Source organism: Pristiophorus japonicus, chromosome 3, assembly GCF_044704955.1.
Source record: "Pristiophorus japonicus isolate sPriJap1 chromosome 3, sPriJap1.hap1, whole genome shotgun sequence".
In the NCBI taxonomy this organism is placed as follows: domain Eukaryota; kingdom Metazoa; phylum Chordata; class Chondrichthyes; family Pristiophoridae; genus Pristiophorus; species Pristiophorus japonicus.
In genome coordinates, this window is record NC_091979.1 from 183792370 (window position 1) to 183810101 (window position 17732).

General features: G+C 46.9%; 1 protein-coding gene across 1 annotated transcript in view; it reads left to right on the forward strand.

Annotated features, from left to right (window-relative positions):
• The window catches only part of LOC139259421 (MAGUK p55 subfamily member 4-like), a 238666-nt gene that overhangs the window by 53165 nt on the left and 167769 nt on the right, over positions 1 to 17732 (forward strand). The window contains exon 9 of the mRNA XM_070874887.1: positions 17606 to 17670. Within this exon, the coding sequence (XP_070730988.1) occupies positions 17606 to 17670 (65 nt within the window). The remainder of the gene's footprint in view (positions 1 to 17605; positions 17671 to 17732) is intronic.

Here is a 17732-nt window from a genome sequence, read left to right on the forward strand (position 1 = left end):
CAGTTGTCGTGGTGCATATAAGTACCAATGACATAGGTAAAAAATGGGATGAGGTCCTACGAGGCGAATTTAGGGAGCTAGGAGCTAAATTAAAAAGTAGGACCTCAAAAGTAGTAATCTCAGGATTGCTACCAATGCCACGTGCTAGTCAGAGTAGGAATCACAGGATAGCTCAGATGAATACGTGGCTTGAGGAGTGGTGCAGAAGGGAGGGATTCAAATTCCTGGGACATTGGAACCGGTTCTGGGGGAGGTGGGACCAGTACAAACCGGACGGTCTGCACCTGGGCAGGACCGGAACCAATATCCTAGGGGGAGTGTTTGCTAGTGCTGTTAAACTAATATGGCAGGGGGATGGGAACCTATGCAGGGAGACAGAGGGAAATAAAAAGGAGGCAGAAGCAAAATATAGAAAGGAGAATAGTAAAAGTGGAGGGCAGAGAAACCCAAGGCAAAAATCAAAAAGGGCCACATTACAGCAAAATTCTAAAGGGGAAAAGTGTGTTAAAACAACAAGCCTGAAGGATTTGTGCCTCAATGCGAGGAGTATTCGGAATAAGGTGGATGAATTAACTGCACAGATAGCAGCTAACAGATACGATGTGATTGGCATCACGGAGACATGGCTCCAGGGGGACCAAGGCTGGGAACTCAACATCCAAGGGTATTCAGCATTTAGGAAGGATAGACAGAAAGGAAAAGGAGGCGGGGTGGTGTTGCTGGTTAAAGATGAAATCAATGCAATTGTAAGGAAGGACATTAGCTTGGATGATGTGGAATCGGTATGGGTGGAGCTGCGGAATTCCAAAGGGCAGAAAACGCTAGTGGGTGTTGTTTTATAGACCACCAAATAGCAGTAGTGAGGTTGGGGACAGCATCAAACAAGAAATAAGGGATGTGTGCAATAAAGGTACAGCAATAATCATGGGCGACTATAATCTACATATAGATTGGGCTAACCTAACTGGTAGCAATGCGGTGGAGGAGGATTTCCTGGACTGTATTAGGGATGGTTTTCTAGACCAATATGTCGAGGAACCAACCAGGGAGCTGGCCTTCCTAGACTGGGTATTGTGCAATGAGAAGGGACTAATTAGCAATCTTGTTGTGCGAGGCCCCTTGGGGAAAAGTGACCATAATATGGTAGAATTCCTTATTAAGATGGAGAGTGACAAAGTTAATTTGGAAACTAGCGTCCTGAACTTAAGGAAAGGTAACTTCGACGGTATGGGGCGTGAATTGGCTAGAATAGACTGGCAAACGATACTAAAAGGGTTGACGGTGCATAAGCAATGGCAAACATTCAAAGATCACATGGATGAACTTCAGCAAATGTATATCCTTGTCTGGAGTAAAAGTAAAACTGGGAAGGTGGCTCAACAATGGCTAACAAAAGAAATTAAGGATAGTGTTAAAGCCAAGGAAGAGGCATATAAATTGGCTAGAAAAAGCAACAAACCTGAGGACTGGGAGAAATTTAGAATTCAACAGAGGAGGACTAAGGGTTTAATTAAGAGGGGGAAAATAGAGTACGAGAGGAAGCTTGCAGGGAATATAAAAACTGACTGCAAAAGCTTCTATAAATATGTGAAGAGAAAAAGATTAGTAAAGACAAATGTAGGTCCCTTGCAGTCGGATTCAGGTGAAATTATAATGGGGAACAAAGAAATGGCAGACCAATTGAACCAATACTTCGGTTCTGTCTTCACGAAGGAAGACACAAATAACCTTCCGAAGGTACTAGGTGACCGAGGGTCTAGTGAGAAGGAGGAACTGAAGTATATCCTTATTAGGCGGGAAATTGTGTTAGGGAAATTGATGGGATTGAAGGCCAATAAATCTCCGGGGCCTGATAGTCTGCATCCCAGAGTGCTCAAGGAAGTGGCCCTAGCAATAGTGGATGCATTGGTGATCATTTTCCAACAGTCTATCGATTCTGGATCAGTTCCCATGGACTGGAGGGTAGCTAATGTAACACCACTTTTTAAAAAAGGGGGGAGAGAGAAAGTGGGTAATTATAGACCCGTTAGCTTGACATCAGTAGTGGGGAAAATGTTGGAATCGATCATGAAGGACGAAATAGCAGCGCATTTGGAAAGCGGTGACAGGATAGGACCAAGTCAGCATGGATTTATGAAAGGGAAATCATGCTTGACAAATCTTCTCGAGTTTTTTGAGGATGTAACTAGTAGAGTGGGCAAGGGAGAACCAGTGGATGTGGTGTATTTGGACTTTCAGAAGGCTTTTGACAAGGTCCCATACAAGAGATTGGTGTGCAAAATCAAAGCACATGTTATTGGGGGTAATATACTGATGTGGATAGAGAACTGTTTGGCAGACAGGAAGCAGAGAGTCGGGATAAACGGGTCCTTTTCAGAATGGCAAGCAGTGACTAGTGGAGTGCCGCAGGGCTCAGTGCTGGGACCCCAGCTCTTTACAATATACATTAACGATTTGGATGAAGGAATAGAGTGTAATATCTCCAAGTTTGCAGATGACACTAAACTGGGTGGCGGTGTGAGCTGTGAGGGGGACGCTAAGAGGCTGCAGGGTGACTTGGACAGGTTAGGTGAATGGGCAAATGCATGGCAGATGCAGTATAATGTGGATATATGTGAGGTTATCCATTTTGGGAGCAAAAACACGAAGGCAGAATATTATCTGAATGGCAGCAGACTAGGAAAAGGGGAGGTGCAACGAGACCTGGGTGTCATGGTTCATCAGTCACTGAAAGTGGGCACGCAGGTACAGCAGGCGGTAAAGAAGGCAAATGGTATGCTGGCCTTCATAGCTAGAGGATTTGAATATAGAAGCAGGGAGGTCTTACTGCAGTTGTACAGGGCTTAAGTGAGGCCTCACCTGGAATATTGTGTTCAGTTTTGGTCTCCTAATATGAGGAAGGATGTTCTTGCTATTGAGGGAGTGCAGCGAAGGTTCACCAGACTGATTCCAGGGATGGCTGGGCTGTCATATGAGAAGAGACTGGATCAACTGGGCCTTTATTCACTGGAGTTGAGAAGGATGTGAGGGGATCTCATAGAAACATATAAGATTCTGACGGGACTGGACAGGTTAGATGTGGGAAGAATGTTCCCAATGTTGGGGAAGTCCAGAACCAGGGGACATAGTCTTAGGATAAGGGGTAGGCCATTTAGGACTGAGATGAGGAGAAACTTCTTCACTCAGAGAGTTGTTAACCTGTGGAATTCTCTGCCGCAGAGAGTTGTTGATGCCAGTTCACTGGATATATTCAAGAGGGATTTAGATATGGCTCTTACGGTTAAGGGGATCAAGGGGTATGGAGCGAAAGCAGGAAAGGGGTACTGAAGGAATGATCAGCCATGATCTTATTGAATGGCGGTGCAGGCTCGAAGGGCCGAATGGCCTAATCCTGCACCTATTTTTCTATGTTTCTATGTTTCTCGTGTATTTGGATTTCCAAATGAAATTCGATAATGTGCCAATAAAAGGTTACTACACAAGATAAGAACTCATGGTGTTGGGGGTAATATATTAACATGGTAGAGGATTGGCTAACTAACAGAAAACAGAGTCAGGATAAATGGGTAATTTTCAGGTTGCCAAACTGTAACTCGTGGGGTGTCACAGGGATCAATGCTGGGGCCTCAACTATTTACAATCTATATTAATTACTTTGATGAAGGGACTGAGTATAATGTAGCCAAATTTTCTGACGATACAAAGATAGGTGGGAAATCAAGTTGTGAGGAGGACACAAGGTGACCAAAATTGCCCCCCGCCCGAAATGGGGCGCACGCACCCTGTTTCAATGGTTTTTAACACAGCTGTGGTTGAGGTCGCCTCTTGAGCAAAATTCTTTTTTTAAAAATTTATTTGGATCCGGAAATCGCTCTTAATGGGGGCGGTGACTGCACTAGAGGGGCGGAAGTTGGGGTGGTGAGTACACTTGAGGGGTGGAAGTTGGGGGGGGTGTAGAATGACCGCCGTGATGGTGTCATCAAGTGTTGTGTCACCACGGCTCTCCCCTTCACTTAAAGCGGGGAGCCTGCACGATTTTAAAACTTCGGCCCACTGGGTCACAGGGAGGGTTTCAGCTGGGCCAGTGGCCTGACACCGAAGAGGGGGTGCCAGGTTTCCTGTTTACGGCCCGGCTGAACCCGGGGACATAATTGTCAGGTCGACCTAGCAGTTGACCAAAAAAAACATGGTGGCAGCAGCAGTGCGTCCTCCCCTGTAACTGAACCACACCGTGGTTGCAGAAGGCCACAGCCTCACTGGACCACCGTAAAAAAACAGGTTTTGGCACCGCCAGGCTGACCGAAGATTTTCTGCGGGGAATGGCGTCGTTGAGGGGGTAGATTGGCGGTGCACACGGTGATGACGCACTTAAGACAGATCGACAGCAGTGGAGCGGTGAGGGCGGATCGGGGCATCGTCGGAAAAACTTGGAAGGGCAATTGGGCTAGCCGCGGCCATTCCACAAAAAGTCGGTGGCCACTTCACTCCGCAGTGTGTCCGCCAATTTGCAGTGGTAACAGGTCTTAAGGAGAGGGGCAATATCGGGCCCAAAGAGTCTGCAAAGGGATATAGAGAGATTACGTGAGGAGCCAAAAATTTGGCAGATGGTATATAATGTGGGAAAATGTGAGGCTATCCACTTTGGTAGGAAGAATAGAAAAGCAAATTATTATTTAAATGGAGACTACAGGATGCTGTGGTACAGAGGGATCCGGGTTTCCTCGTACATGAAACACAAAAAGGTACTATGCAGGTACAGCAAGTAACTAGGAAGGCAAATGGAATGTTGGCCTTTATTGCAAGGGGGAAGGAGTATAAAAGTAGGGAAGTCCTGCTACAACTGTACAGGGCATTGGTGAAGCCACATCGAGAGTACTGCATACAGTTTTGATCTCCTTGTTTAAGGAGGGATATATTTGCATTAGAGGCAGTTCAGAGAAGGCTCACTGACTCCTGGGATGAAGGGGTTGTCTTCTGAAGAAAGGATGAGCAGGTTGGTCCTGTGCTCATTGGAGTTTTGAAAAATGAGATGTGATCTTATTAAAACACAAAAGATTCTGAGGGGGTTTGACAGGGTAGACGCTGAGAGGATGTTTCCCCTTGTGGGGGAAATCTATAACTCGGGGGCATAGTTTCAGATTAAGGGGCTGCCCATTTAAGATGGAGCTGAGGAGAAATTTCTTCTCTCAGAGGGTCGGGAATCTTTGGAATTTTCTACCCCAGAGAGCTATGGAAGCTGGGTCATTGAATATATTCAAAACTGAGATAAGCAGTGAAGTTGTGGCCAAGATCAGATCAGCCATGATCTTTTTGAATGGCCGAGCAGACTCGAGGGGCCATATGGTCTATTCCTGCTCCTACTTGTTATGTTCTTATGTTCTTATGACTGAGTATCCACAGCTCTCTGCGGAGGAAATTCCAACGTTTCACAACCCTTTGTGTGAAGAAATTTCTCCTCATCTCAGTCCTAAATGGCCGACACCTTATTCTGAGACTGTGACACCGTGTTCTATATTACCAGCCAGGGGAAACATCTTCTCAGCAATAACCCTGTCAAGGCCCTTAAGAATTTTATATGTTAAGACCTCTCAATCTTCTAAACTTTAGGGAATATAGGTCTAGTCTTTTTAATCTCTCCTCATAAAGCAATCACCTCATCCCAGGAACCAGCGCAGTGAACCTTCAATGTACTCCCTCGAAGGCAAGTATGTCTTTCCTTAGGCATGGTGACCAGAACTGTACACAGTACTCCAGGTGTGGCCTCACCAATGCCCTGTATAATTGCAGTAAAACTTCTTTACTCTTGTACTCTAATCCCTTTGTAACAAAAGCTAATAGAGGTGTTCTATTTTTCATACATTGTTGAACTGCCAGTCACAGCTGAAGAGATTGGTAACAGACAAACCAATCATAACCAACTGTGACCCAGTGATGTCAAAGGTGTGTGATTATATTGCAAATGGATGGCCAAACCAGGTAACAGACAAAGATATTCATCCATTCTTCATTCGTAGGAATGAATTATCAGTCGATAAAGATTATATCACGTGGGGTGCAAGAGTGGTTATACCAAATAAATTAGGTCCAAATTATTAGGAGACCTCCATGACCAGCACCTGGGAATGTGCTTGACCAAGAGTTTTGCACGCAGTTACTTATGGTGGCCAGGTCTTGATAAAGATATAGAGTACATCATAAGTCAGTCTACGACATGTCAATCGGTAAGCAAGCAACCATCATAAGTATACAGCCATGGAAATGGCTTCTCAGGGTGTGGCAAAGGCTACATATTGATTTTGCTGAGCTAGAAGAACAACAATTGTTCATTGTGATTGATAGCCATTCGAAGTGGGTTTCCAATGTGGAAAATAACAACAATTAAAACAATAGACATTTTGCGAAGATTATTTTCTTCATTTGGCCTCGCAGAAGAAATTGTTTCGGATAATGGACCACAATTTCGGTCAGAAGAATTTGCACAGTTCATGAGCAAAAATGGTGTGAAACATACCAAGATTCCACCGTACCACCCTGCTTCCAATGGTGCAGCAGAGCGCACAGTACAAATTGTAAAACGTGCCCTCATCAAACAAATGTTGGATCCAAATCCAAAGAAACGACAGTTGTCATTGGACCACAAATTGGCTAATTTTCTAATAACGTAACGAAATACTCCTCACACAACGACTGGTAGAACACCAGCAGAATTGTTTCTCAAATGAGCCCCAGCTGTTTATATTGTACATTAATGATTTAAGCGAGGGGATTAAATGTAGCATCTCCAAATTTGCGGATGACACTAAGTTGGGTGGCAGTGTGAGCTGCGAGGAGGATGCTATGAGGCTGCAGAGTGACTTGGATAGGGTAGGTGAGTGGGCAAATGCATGGCAGATGAAGTATAATGTGGATAAATGTGAGGTTATCCACTTTGGTGGTAAAAACAGAGAGACAGACTATTATCTGAATGGTGACAGATTAGGAAAAGGGGAGGTGCAACAAGACCTGGGTGTCATGGTACATCAGTAATTGAAGGTTGGCATGCAGGTACAGCAGGCGGTTAAGAAAGCAAATGGCATGTTGGCCGTCATAGCGAGGGGATTTGAGTACAGGGGCAGGGAGGTGTTACTACAGTTGTACAGGGCCTTGGTGAGGCCACACCTGGAGTATTGTGTACAGTTTTGGTCTCCTAACTTGAGGAAGGACATTCTTGCTATTGAGGGCGTGCAGCGAAGGTTCACCAGACTGATTCCCGGGATGGCGGGACTGACATATCAAGAAAGACTGGATCAACTGGGCTTGTATTCACTGGAGTTCAGAAGAATGAGAGGGGATCTCATAGAAACGTTTAAAATTCTGATGGGTTTAGACAGGTTAGATGCAGGAAGAATGTTCCCAATGTTGGGGAAGTCCAGAACCAGGGGTCACAGTCTAAGGATAAGGGGTAAGCCATTTAGGACCGAGATGAGGAGAAACTTCTTCACCCAGAGAGTGGTGAACCTGTGGAATTCTCTGCCACAGAAAGTTGTTGAGGCCAATTCACTAAATATATTCAAAAGGGAGTTAGATGTAGTCCTTACTACTCGGGGGATCAAGGGGTATGGCGGGAAAGCAGGAATGGGGTACTGAAGTTGCATGTTCAGCCATGAACTCATTGAATGGTGGTGCAGGCTCGAAGGGCCGAATGGCCTACTCCTGCACCTATTTTCTATGTTTCTATGTTTCTATGACAGCCATGAACCAGATTCTCATTGTTAAAACCAAACTTGGCACAGTCTGTAAAAGAGACACAATTAAGACAGAAAGAGAATCATGATAGAGGTAGAGTAAGAGAGAGAAGTGTGAAATTAAACCTGAAGGTGAGAGTGAAGAACCATCACCATAAATGGGTAAAGTGGTTATCAGGAAGAGTGGTGAAGATATGTGGTTCTCGCACATATTTGGTCAAGATGTTTGATAATGGACAGGTTAAGTTTGTTCACATTGATCATATTTTACCCACAGACATGGAAGTAGTTGAGAGTGGGAGTGATTCAATTATTTCTGACTCATCAGACAGTTTTGATATACCAGTAGCGTATCCTACATACTGGAAATAAATCCAAGAGAAAGTCAGAATTTAAGTTTCGAAGGGCCGAATGGCCTACTCCTGCACCTATTTTCTATGTTTCTATGTTTCTATGAGTCTGAGTCAGGAAAATAAACAATCTGAAGTTAGAGAGAGTTTAAATGGAAATCAAGGGTATCCCTTGGAGGAAAATTTCCCTCAGGATCAGCCTCGATTGAGTTTAACTTCGACACCATGTTTGGAAGGTTCTGTTCGAGAGTGAAGGTATCCTCTTCGAAACAGAAAATAAGTGGTTAAGCTTGATTTGTAAATATGGCAAAATAAGTCCATATCCTTTGTTAACATGCAAGTTATGTATGATGATTGTTTGTTATAATAACTTCTTCATTAAGGAGGGAGAAGTGTAATGTCTGTAGCTCCACACTGTGGATGCCTGTGTTACTGCAGCTAGTGCTGTTTAATAAAGAGCAGGTCACCTGACCGACAGGTCAGAGGTTGCCGGAACCTGCAGCCATTTTACAAGTTGTGTGGTGTGTTCTTCCCTGAAGATATCACAATGATCAAGGATACCCAGGTCCCTCTGAATGCAAACATTTCCCAGTCTCTCACCATTCAAAACAGATTCTGCTTTTTTGTTTTTCCTACTAAAGTGGATAACTTCACACTTCCCCACAGTGTATGCCATAGAACATAGAAAACATCAAACTGACAAAGAAAATAGGGAAATAGGACTGCACAAAAGGGAATACAAAAGAAGCTTGCAAGTAATATAAAGCCTAATAGTGAAAGATTTCATAAATATATTTAGAGTAAGAGAATGGCTGAGGGAGATACGGGCTGATTAAAGACAGACGCAGGTAATACGGTAATAGACAAGGTAATGGCAGATTTATTAAACTAATAATTTGGGGGAGAAATTCAGTTGGGCCGTTAACTTTTGATATGTGAAATTTTAGTGGCAGGCACTAATAATTCTGAACTTCTACTAAATTGGGTGTTCGTGCCCCAGGAAGGAAGTGGAGTGCTAAATCAAGTGCTAATGACCTCAGTAGGGCGCTACAGGGAAGCTACCAGCAGAGCGATAATGAATTTCAGGTGCAATGCATTCAGCAATGATCTTTCACACTGGCTCCTTTCAGGTCTTAAAGGGGAGATTGTATCATTGTGCAGATCCTCATTATCAGCATTGCTGGCTCTGAAGTCAATCTGCGAGCAACTGAATCCGCTTATGGCAATGGCTGATCCCACCCCCAAAGAGACAGCTCGCCGTTTTACCGACCAGGCATTGGTCGCGGGAGTGGAACGAAAGATGGCAGTGCTTTTCCAAGGAACTGGAAGGAAACCATTGCCCCAGGTCTTCAAGGCAATGTGGAGGGAAGTGGCACTGGAGGTCTCAGCCAGAAGTGTCGTGGAACGCAGCCTGACATAGTGCCGGAAGAAATTCAACGACCTCAGTCGGGTGGTCAAGGTGAATACATGCTTCAACAGGTCCTACATACCAGCATCTGTACCTCTGTCTGTACACACTGCGCAAATCACCACACCCCCACCACTCACCCACAAAACATCTGCACCTACTCAAACTCACATCCACATCTCCCGAATTGCCTACATTCACAGCTATTCAACGATGGCAGGCATCTCTCCCAGACACATAGCTGGACTCTGACTCATGCATATTCGTTTCTCTTGCAGGCCAAGATGGCACACAACAGGAGGGAGCAGCAGAGAACAGATGGGGGTTATGCACAGCTCCAGCAGGTTTCAGACCTTGAGGTGCGAGTGCTGCGACTCATTGGGCAGCAGATGGAGGATATCATGGCCGTCGGCAACAAATGTATGTTCATCCCCTCTTCTCCTCTCATCCCACTTCCCCCTCACACCACAAGCCTTTCTCACATTTCAGTTCCTGGTAATGTCTGCATTCTTTGCTCCATTCCTGTCCCCCTGCCCTCACCTTAACCCGAATCTTGTACCTTTATGCTTTTAGATAATCATCAACCAGATAAGCAGCCTGTCCCTGAGCCCCCCACTGACAGTGAGGAAAGAGAACAGGAGGAGGAGCAAAGCACCACATCAGTGGATCTCTCACCCACAGGCACCACCTCAGATGCTGACACTATGTGATCTTTAGAGGCAAGTTTAGTAGAGGGGTCTGCACTAGATGATGCACCAGGGATGAACGGTCTGTAGCAAGGCCAAGGGGAAAGGGTAGCTCGGGAGCCATCTCCCCGGAGGGTGAGTTTGCGCTCGAGTTCCGCTGCACAGGACTCAGTTGAGGACCTCAATGGGGAGGCATACACAAGAAGTATGATGGCCATATACTCCGAGATGATAGGTGCAATGGCAAGGGTGCCCGAGAGCTTCTCGGCAATGCTAAGAAGCGAGGAGGAGTCCACCTCCAACATTGCACAGAGCTCTGCGCACAACATGGAGTCCATAATTTCCACTCTGCAGAGGATGGTGGACCCCGAGAGAGACCGTGCGGATCCAGACCTCATAACGCGTGTCATGGGCGATGTAGCAGCTTCCATTGCAGCACAGGTGTAATACGTCTTAATGCTGTAATACAGTCAATGGTGGATGCCACAGTGGATCTCATGGTGTTGCAGCAGGCCATCAATCTGTGCTCCAGCAGATTGGTAGGGATGCCGAGGTACTGCCCCAGGGGAGTGGCAGAGGGTCAGTGGAGCAGGAACCTGCTGTCCTCTCTCAAGATGACAGCATTCCCGATCCCACCACTGCCACTCCACCATTGCACTTGTTGCTACCTGTCATCCAGCCAGCCGCTGCCCAGCACTGACTGCTGCTGCCCAGCCTGAGGTGGTGAAGTTTACAGCCGGACCTTCCAGGCCCAGAGCTTGTCGAGGGCATCCTGCAAGGCCATCTGTAGTCTCTGGCACCAACATTCAACAGCTTACCACCAGTCCTGCTGCAGCCACTGGGGAGACATTACGTAGGAACAGTAGATTAGGAAAAGGCAGTGTAAAGAGGGGAGATAAGGGTTTGCACAAGGATGATTAGTCAATATTGTTGTTATGTGGTTAAAGTTTTTTGATTAATTTATGACTGGAATGTTGCAGTTTTGGTGCTGTCTTTCATTTTAGTTTTGGGGTGTGGTATGGAATGACAAATTGATGCAATAATGGGAATGTGCTAAGAAACCTGGAAGTGGCCTCGAATTCATTGGAACTGAAGTCTGATGAGGCGGTCATGGACCGCCCTTCCACAAAGCTGATGGAATAGCTGCCTTCTCCATTGCTGCTGTTCATTCTCCTCCTGAGGTGTTGGAGTTATGCTTGGGGGCATTTGCTGCCCCCACATGATGGCCAAATTGTGTAGCATGGAGCAGACAAGGACCAAAAGGGACACCTGCTCAGCTAAGTACTGGACGACTCCTCAAAAGTGGTCTAGGCAATGGAACCATTGCTTGAGCACTCCGTTGGTCTTCTCAATGATGTTCCTGGTGGCATATATCTTATTATATGAGTGCTAGGCATGAGTGTTGAGGTTGCAGAGGGGTGTCATGAGCCAGGTGGAGAGTGGATAGCCATTGTCTCCCAGGGGTGGCCTACTCCTGCTCCTATTTCTTATGTTCTTATGTTTCTCCCAGTACTCTCGATTACCATTTTTCTTGGCCATATGTGCAAGCCACATTGTTTAACTTTATACTGTATCTTACCTCACATGTTGACCATGGTTCCTTTAAAGTACAAGTGACATTTTTGCTCTTTACGGGTGTGTATTGGTATTGTATTGTACATAGAAACATAGAACATAGAAACATAGAAAATAGGTGCAGGAGTAGGCCATTCGGCCCTTCGAGCCTGCACCACCATTTAATAAGATCATGGCTGATCATTCCCTCAGTACCCCTTTCCTGCTTTCTCTCCATACCCCTTGCTCCCCTTAGCCGCAAGGGCCATATCTAACTCCCTCTTGAATATATCCAATGAACTGGCATCAACAACTCTCTGCGGCAGGTAATTCCACAGGTTAACAACTCTCTGAGTGAAGAAGTTTCTCCTCATCTCAGTCCTAAATGGCCTATCCCTTATCCTAAGACTGTGTCCTCTGGTTCTGGACTTCCCCAATATCAGGAACATTCTTCCCGCATCTAACCTGTCCAGTCCCGTCAGAATCTTATATGTTTCTATGAGATCCCCTCTCATCCTTCTAAACTCCAGTGTATAAAGGCCCAGTTGATCCAGTCTCTCTTCATATGTCAGTCCAGCCATCCTGGGAATCGGTCTGGTGAACCTTCGCTGCACTCCCTCAATAGCAAGAACGTCCTTCCTCATATTAGGAGACCAAAACCGAACACAATATTCCAGGTGAGGCCTCACCAAGGCCCTGTACAACTGCAGTAAGACCTCCCTGCTCCTATACTCAAATCCCCTCGCTATGAAGGCCAACATACCATTTGCCTTCTTCACCGCCTGCTGTACCTGCATGCCAACTTTCAATGACTGATGAACCATGACGCCCATGTACTAAATACTTATTTGAATACCTCCTACTGTTTTTCTGTAGGTTTACCTGTGAACAGCTCAGCCCAGTTTAACGCACTCAACTTATGCCTCATTCCTGCTGTTATGTCCTTGGATGCTCTGATAATGACTCCACGAGGCAATGTATTGCACTTGAACTGTAGTGACCCTAGTCCACTTAATATAACTACAGAGTGAGGATTACACATGGTGGCCAGCCTTTTATACTAGGCCTGGCAAACCTGTACAGGTAACCTACAAGTCTCCCACTGCAGTGCCCTCTGGTGGCACACCTTCATGACCATACAGCTAGTGTACAAGTTTCCCATTGTACTGCCCTCTGCTGACACATCATATGTAATAGTACAAGCAGTAAACATGTCTGGATACATGACATCACTCTCCCCAAGTCCTGAGTGCAAATCGTCTTCATGCATTGACAGTGCTCTGGGCTTAGCTCTATCTGGTTGATCCTTGGAGGGTCGTTTCCATCTTGGGTGAGTAGGTGGTGTTTCGTTGGCAGTAGAGGTGCTGGTGATTTCTATTTGTGAGTCCATGACCACTCCATTCTCTCCCCCTCCACCTCTCCCCCCCCCCCCCCCCCCACATATAGATTATGCCGGTGGCTCATTACATTCATATACATTCAAGTCCAGAAAAAAATATTGCATTTACATCATTGCCTTTGTGGTACAGTTGTGAGGCAAGTACACATGACTGGTGAGGTACATTCTTGATACGTACTTGGGATCAGTGCTGGTGTCAACGCCGGTGCATGAGGACAAACTAGTGCCAGAACTGCTGGATGGTGTCCAGGTAGTCTGGTGGTGGCGCGGTGCCAGTGCTGGCAGTGGGAACCCGGTTGGCTCAAGTTGCCTGCTCTCGAGGCCTTTGCCGTTACACCTAGCATCGGGCAGGTTCACAGTTGCCTGTGACCTCCCTGTCCTCTCCTTGCGCCCCGGGTCGCTGCTGCTCCCTGAGGAGCAGTCGTCTGACAGTGCACAGGGAACTGCTGACTCGCTTGCCTGGGCATTATTTGGTTTGGGATCCTGGCTGGTCCTGGTCCCATTTGGGAGAACTGTTGCGGGTGACCCTTCATTCCTGGGTGTAGCCTTAGTGGTGACAGGGTCTGGGGGCTGCGCCTTAGTGCGGTTTGCTCTTTCAGGCTCGTGGCAGTCAGTGCCATCGGGTGCCTGAGAGGTGGAGCCAATCAGGGGCAGGGTATCTATACCATTGCCATTGCCCTCCTGAGATCGCTTGCTCTGTAGCTTGTCTATATTAGCTACTTGTGGCCACACTCCGTGGTGCATCACTCTGGTTCCAGGTACGCAGGCTACAGCATTGGGTAGCTCACTGGACCTGTGTGCTCCCGATGGGTGTTTGCCTTTTACATTAACTGAATGCAGTTGAAATCCTACATCGCACAACGTTTCATTACTCATTGTAGATAAACTGTAGCTCCGATCGCAATCGCATGACTTTTCTTTGCTTATTACATGTATAACTCTCTGATCATCAATTACAAATTTACATTTAACTCACAATTGTTATTACATTGAGAATGTGGACCTGTCCTTTTAAGTGTGGTGGGTTGCTGTCCTGCTTTAAGAGAACCTTACTATCTTTACCCCAATCCTCTTCTTTGCTTGGTACCATGTGTTGCTCCATCAGCGCTGCACCTTGTCTGGCCACCACCATCTTTTCCTTCAGTGCTTCACCTCGTGGTTTGGGCACCATCTTTCTTCCATCCACGATGTCGGCTGCTGTGATCCTCTTCTCCCGGGTTCTGCCACCGAAGCTGGGAAGTTGCCTTTGGATCCGATTTTCTTCCTCCGGAGTCCTGCCACTGGAGCCTGGAAGGTGCGTTCGGTTCGTCTCAGCTGGATCAGTCGTGCTGAGCGGTCTGTGTCTCAGGTGCTGTGCTGGTCTGCTCTCTGGTGCCGGATCCAACCTCAGCTGGGGGCATGCTTTGCCTCTGAGTACGGGGGACGTCGATCGCTGGAGGGATGAAATCTTCCCAGGTCCAATTGATCTTCTCCATCCACCTTCTTCCGAATAGCGTTGGTCCATCACCTGCAACAATCCACGGGTGTAACTTGTGCACCACGCCATCATGGAGTACCTTTACATCCGCACTACCAACGACTGGGATAAGTTCATCGGTGTAGGTGCGCAGCTTTGCCTGAACCGGGACCAACTTGGGTCATTCAGCTTGATTGTCCCATAGCCTCTCAAAGGCTTCTTGATTCATCACTGACTGGCTCGCCCCCATGTCCACTTCCATGAAGACTGGAATGTCATTTATCTCGACTTCCATCCTGTGATGCAGGTAAACATGCTATACATCTCATCGTGGGGTTGAACTGCCTCTCTGACTATCGTTTCATAATCCGCGCTGGATTCATGGCCATCTGCAGACTCTTCATCAACACAGTGAGTCATATTTCTTTTACACATTCACTGGAGGTGGCCCTTTGTGCTGCAGCCTTTACACACATAGCCCTCCGCAACACCAGCATGGTGCTACTCGATTAGCTCCCCTCGGCGGACTCTGAATTAAGGGACGCGGGGGCCTGTTCTCTCTCCCCTGAGGAGATTCATGTCCCATAGCCTCTAAAAGGCGCCAGTCTGTGTACAGTACTTGCCGGGTTTGAGGCCTGAGTATGAGTCATCCGCCTAGAGCCCCAGGTCGATGTCATGAATGCCTGGCTCATGGTGATGCCTTCTGCAGTGTGACTGTGGTATCTGCAGATAGTAGCCTGTGAAGAAGGCCTTCATGGCCGATTCCAATGACAAAGATATCCCAAAGCGCTTCGGTGAGGTGTTCACTGAAAACACATGGTACTGCCAGCCTCCTGAGGTCTGCAGCATATTTCGCGATTTCCTGGCCTTCGGGCCGTTAGTCGGTATAATACCGGTGTCTGGCTGTGAGGATGCTCTCTTTGGCCTTGAGTTGTTCTTGGATCAGCATTACAAGCTCCTCATACGTCTTGGTCATTGTCTTCGCTGGTGCCATAGACGGTGGGCCCACAACTGGTTAACAGGATAGCTCTGCGCTTATCAGCCAGTGTGGCCGGATTATTGCCTGCCAGGTCGTTTGCTGTGAATAAATGGTCGAGCCTCTCTGCAAAGGCATCCCAATCATCACCATTGGCGAATTGCAGCAACGTACCAAGGTTAGCCATTTTCACGTGAAAGTCCATACTCTCATCGCCAATTGTTATGTCTTGGATGCTCTGATAATGACTCCACGAGGCAATGTATTGCACTTGAACTGTAGTGACCTTAGTCCATTTAATATAACTCCAGAGTGAGGATCACACATGGTGGCCTGCCTTTTTTACTAGGCCTGGCACACCTGTACAGGTAACCTACAAGTCTCCCAACTGCAGTGCCCTCTGGAGTCACATCATATGTAATAGTACAAGCAATAACCATGTCTGGATACATGACACCTGCAAAGTCAGGGTGACTTAAATTTAAAAGCTTGATTAGTGTGTGATCGTCTCCTTCTCAAACATAATGCCAAACTCAATGTCAATACAGAGTAAAGATTCCTCTACACTGCCCCATGAAACACTCCCAGGGCAAGTGCAACATGGGTTAGATACAGAGTAAAGCTCCCTCTACACTGCCGCATCAAACACTCTGAGAGCAGATGTAGCACTGGGCAGAGAGAGAGGCAGAGAAAAGATTGAAGGATATGGGAAAAAGTTCAGCTAATTGAAGCCCATCCTTCTGCTACATTAACTCTCCCGTTGATGCCCCTCCCTCTGCTACATTAACTCTCCCATTGAAGCCCCTCCCTCTGGTACATTAACTCCATCAAAGCCCCTCTCTCTGGTACATTAACTCCCCCAGCGACTTGAGGTGTCTACTGTACTTGGTCCATGTCTCTGAGCCATTCAGGAGGGCGGGTATTAGTATAGCCCTGTAGACCATGAGCTTAGTGGCAGATTTGAGGTCCTGGTCTTCAAACATTCTTTTCCTCAGGCGGCCGAAGGCTGCACTGGTGCACTGGAGGCGGTGTTGAATGTCTGCTCTTGTTGATAAGAAGCTCCCGAGGTATGGGAAATGGTCCACATTGTCCAGGGCCGCGCCGTGTATCTTGATGACTGGGGGGCAGTGCTGTATGGCTCAGAGACATGGACCATGTACAGTAGACACCTCAAGTCGCTGGAGAACTACCACCAACGATGTCTCCGCAAGATCCTACAAATCCCCTGGAAGGATAGATGCACCAACATTAGCGTCCTCGACCAGGCCAACATCCCCAGCATTGAAGCACTGACCACACTTGATCAGCTCCGTTGGGCAGGCCACATTGTCTGCATGCCAGACACAAGATTCCCAAAGCAAGCGCTCTACTTGGAACTCCTTCACGGCAAACGAGCCAAAGGTGGGCAGAGGAAACTTTACAGGGACACCCTCATAGCCTCCCTGATAAAGTGCAACATCCCCACTGACACCTGGGAGTCCCTGGTCAAAGACCACCTTAAGTGGAGGAAGTGCATCTGGGAGGGCGCTGAGCACCTCGAGGCTCACTGCCAAGAGCATGCAGAAATCAAGCGCAGGTAGCGGAAAGAGCATGCAGCAAACCTGTCCCACTCTCCTTTAGCCTCAATGACTACCTGTCCCACCTGTGACAGGGACTGTGGTTCTCGTATTGGACTGTTCAGCCACCTAAGGACTCATTTTAAGAGTAGAAGCAAATCTTCTTCGATTCCGAGGGACTGCTTATGATGATGATGCACTCCCCCATCAAAGCCCCTCCCTCTGGTATATTAACTCTCCCATCGAAGCCCCTCGTCTGGTACATTAATTCCCCAAGCAGAGCTCATCCTCTCTGACAGTCACTCTGCTGCAGTCACATGACTCTTAGTAGTTTGATTGCGTTGCTCTCTGAAAAGACTTTCTGGGGTTGAATGGTTTGTTCGTTTCCTAAAACTACCGATACTCTTCCTTGTATATGTTGAAATGCTGCTCCTGCTCTGTGTCCATGATCATGTTTGCTATGTGTACTTTACTCTCATTTCTCTTGTATCCCCAGGAAACAGAGGGAGTTCTGGTGGTCACACTCCTTCCCATTGCACACTTGTAACACATCGACATTCCGTGAGTAGCACCAATTATACCGTCGTCTACATGGTTGGGAATGTTGGCAAAGTGCTCCAATT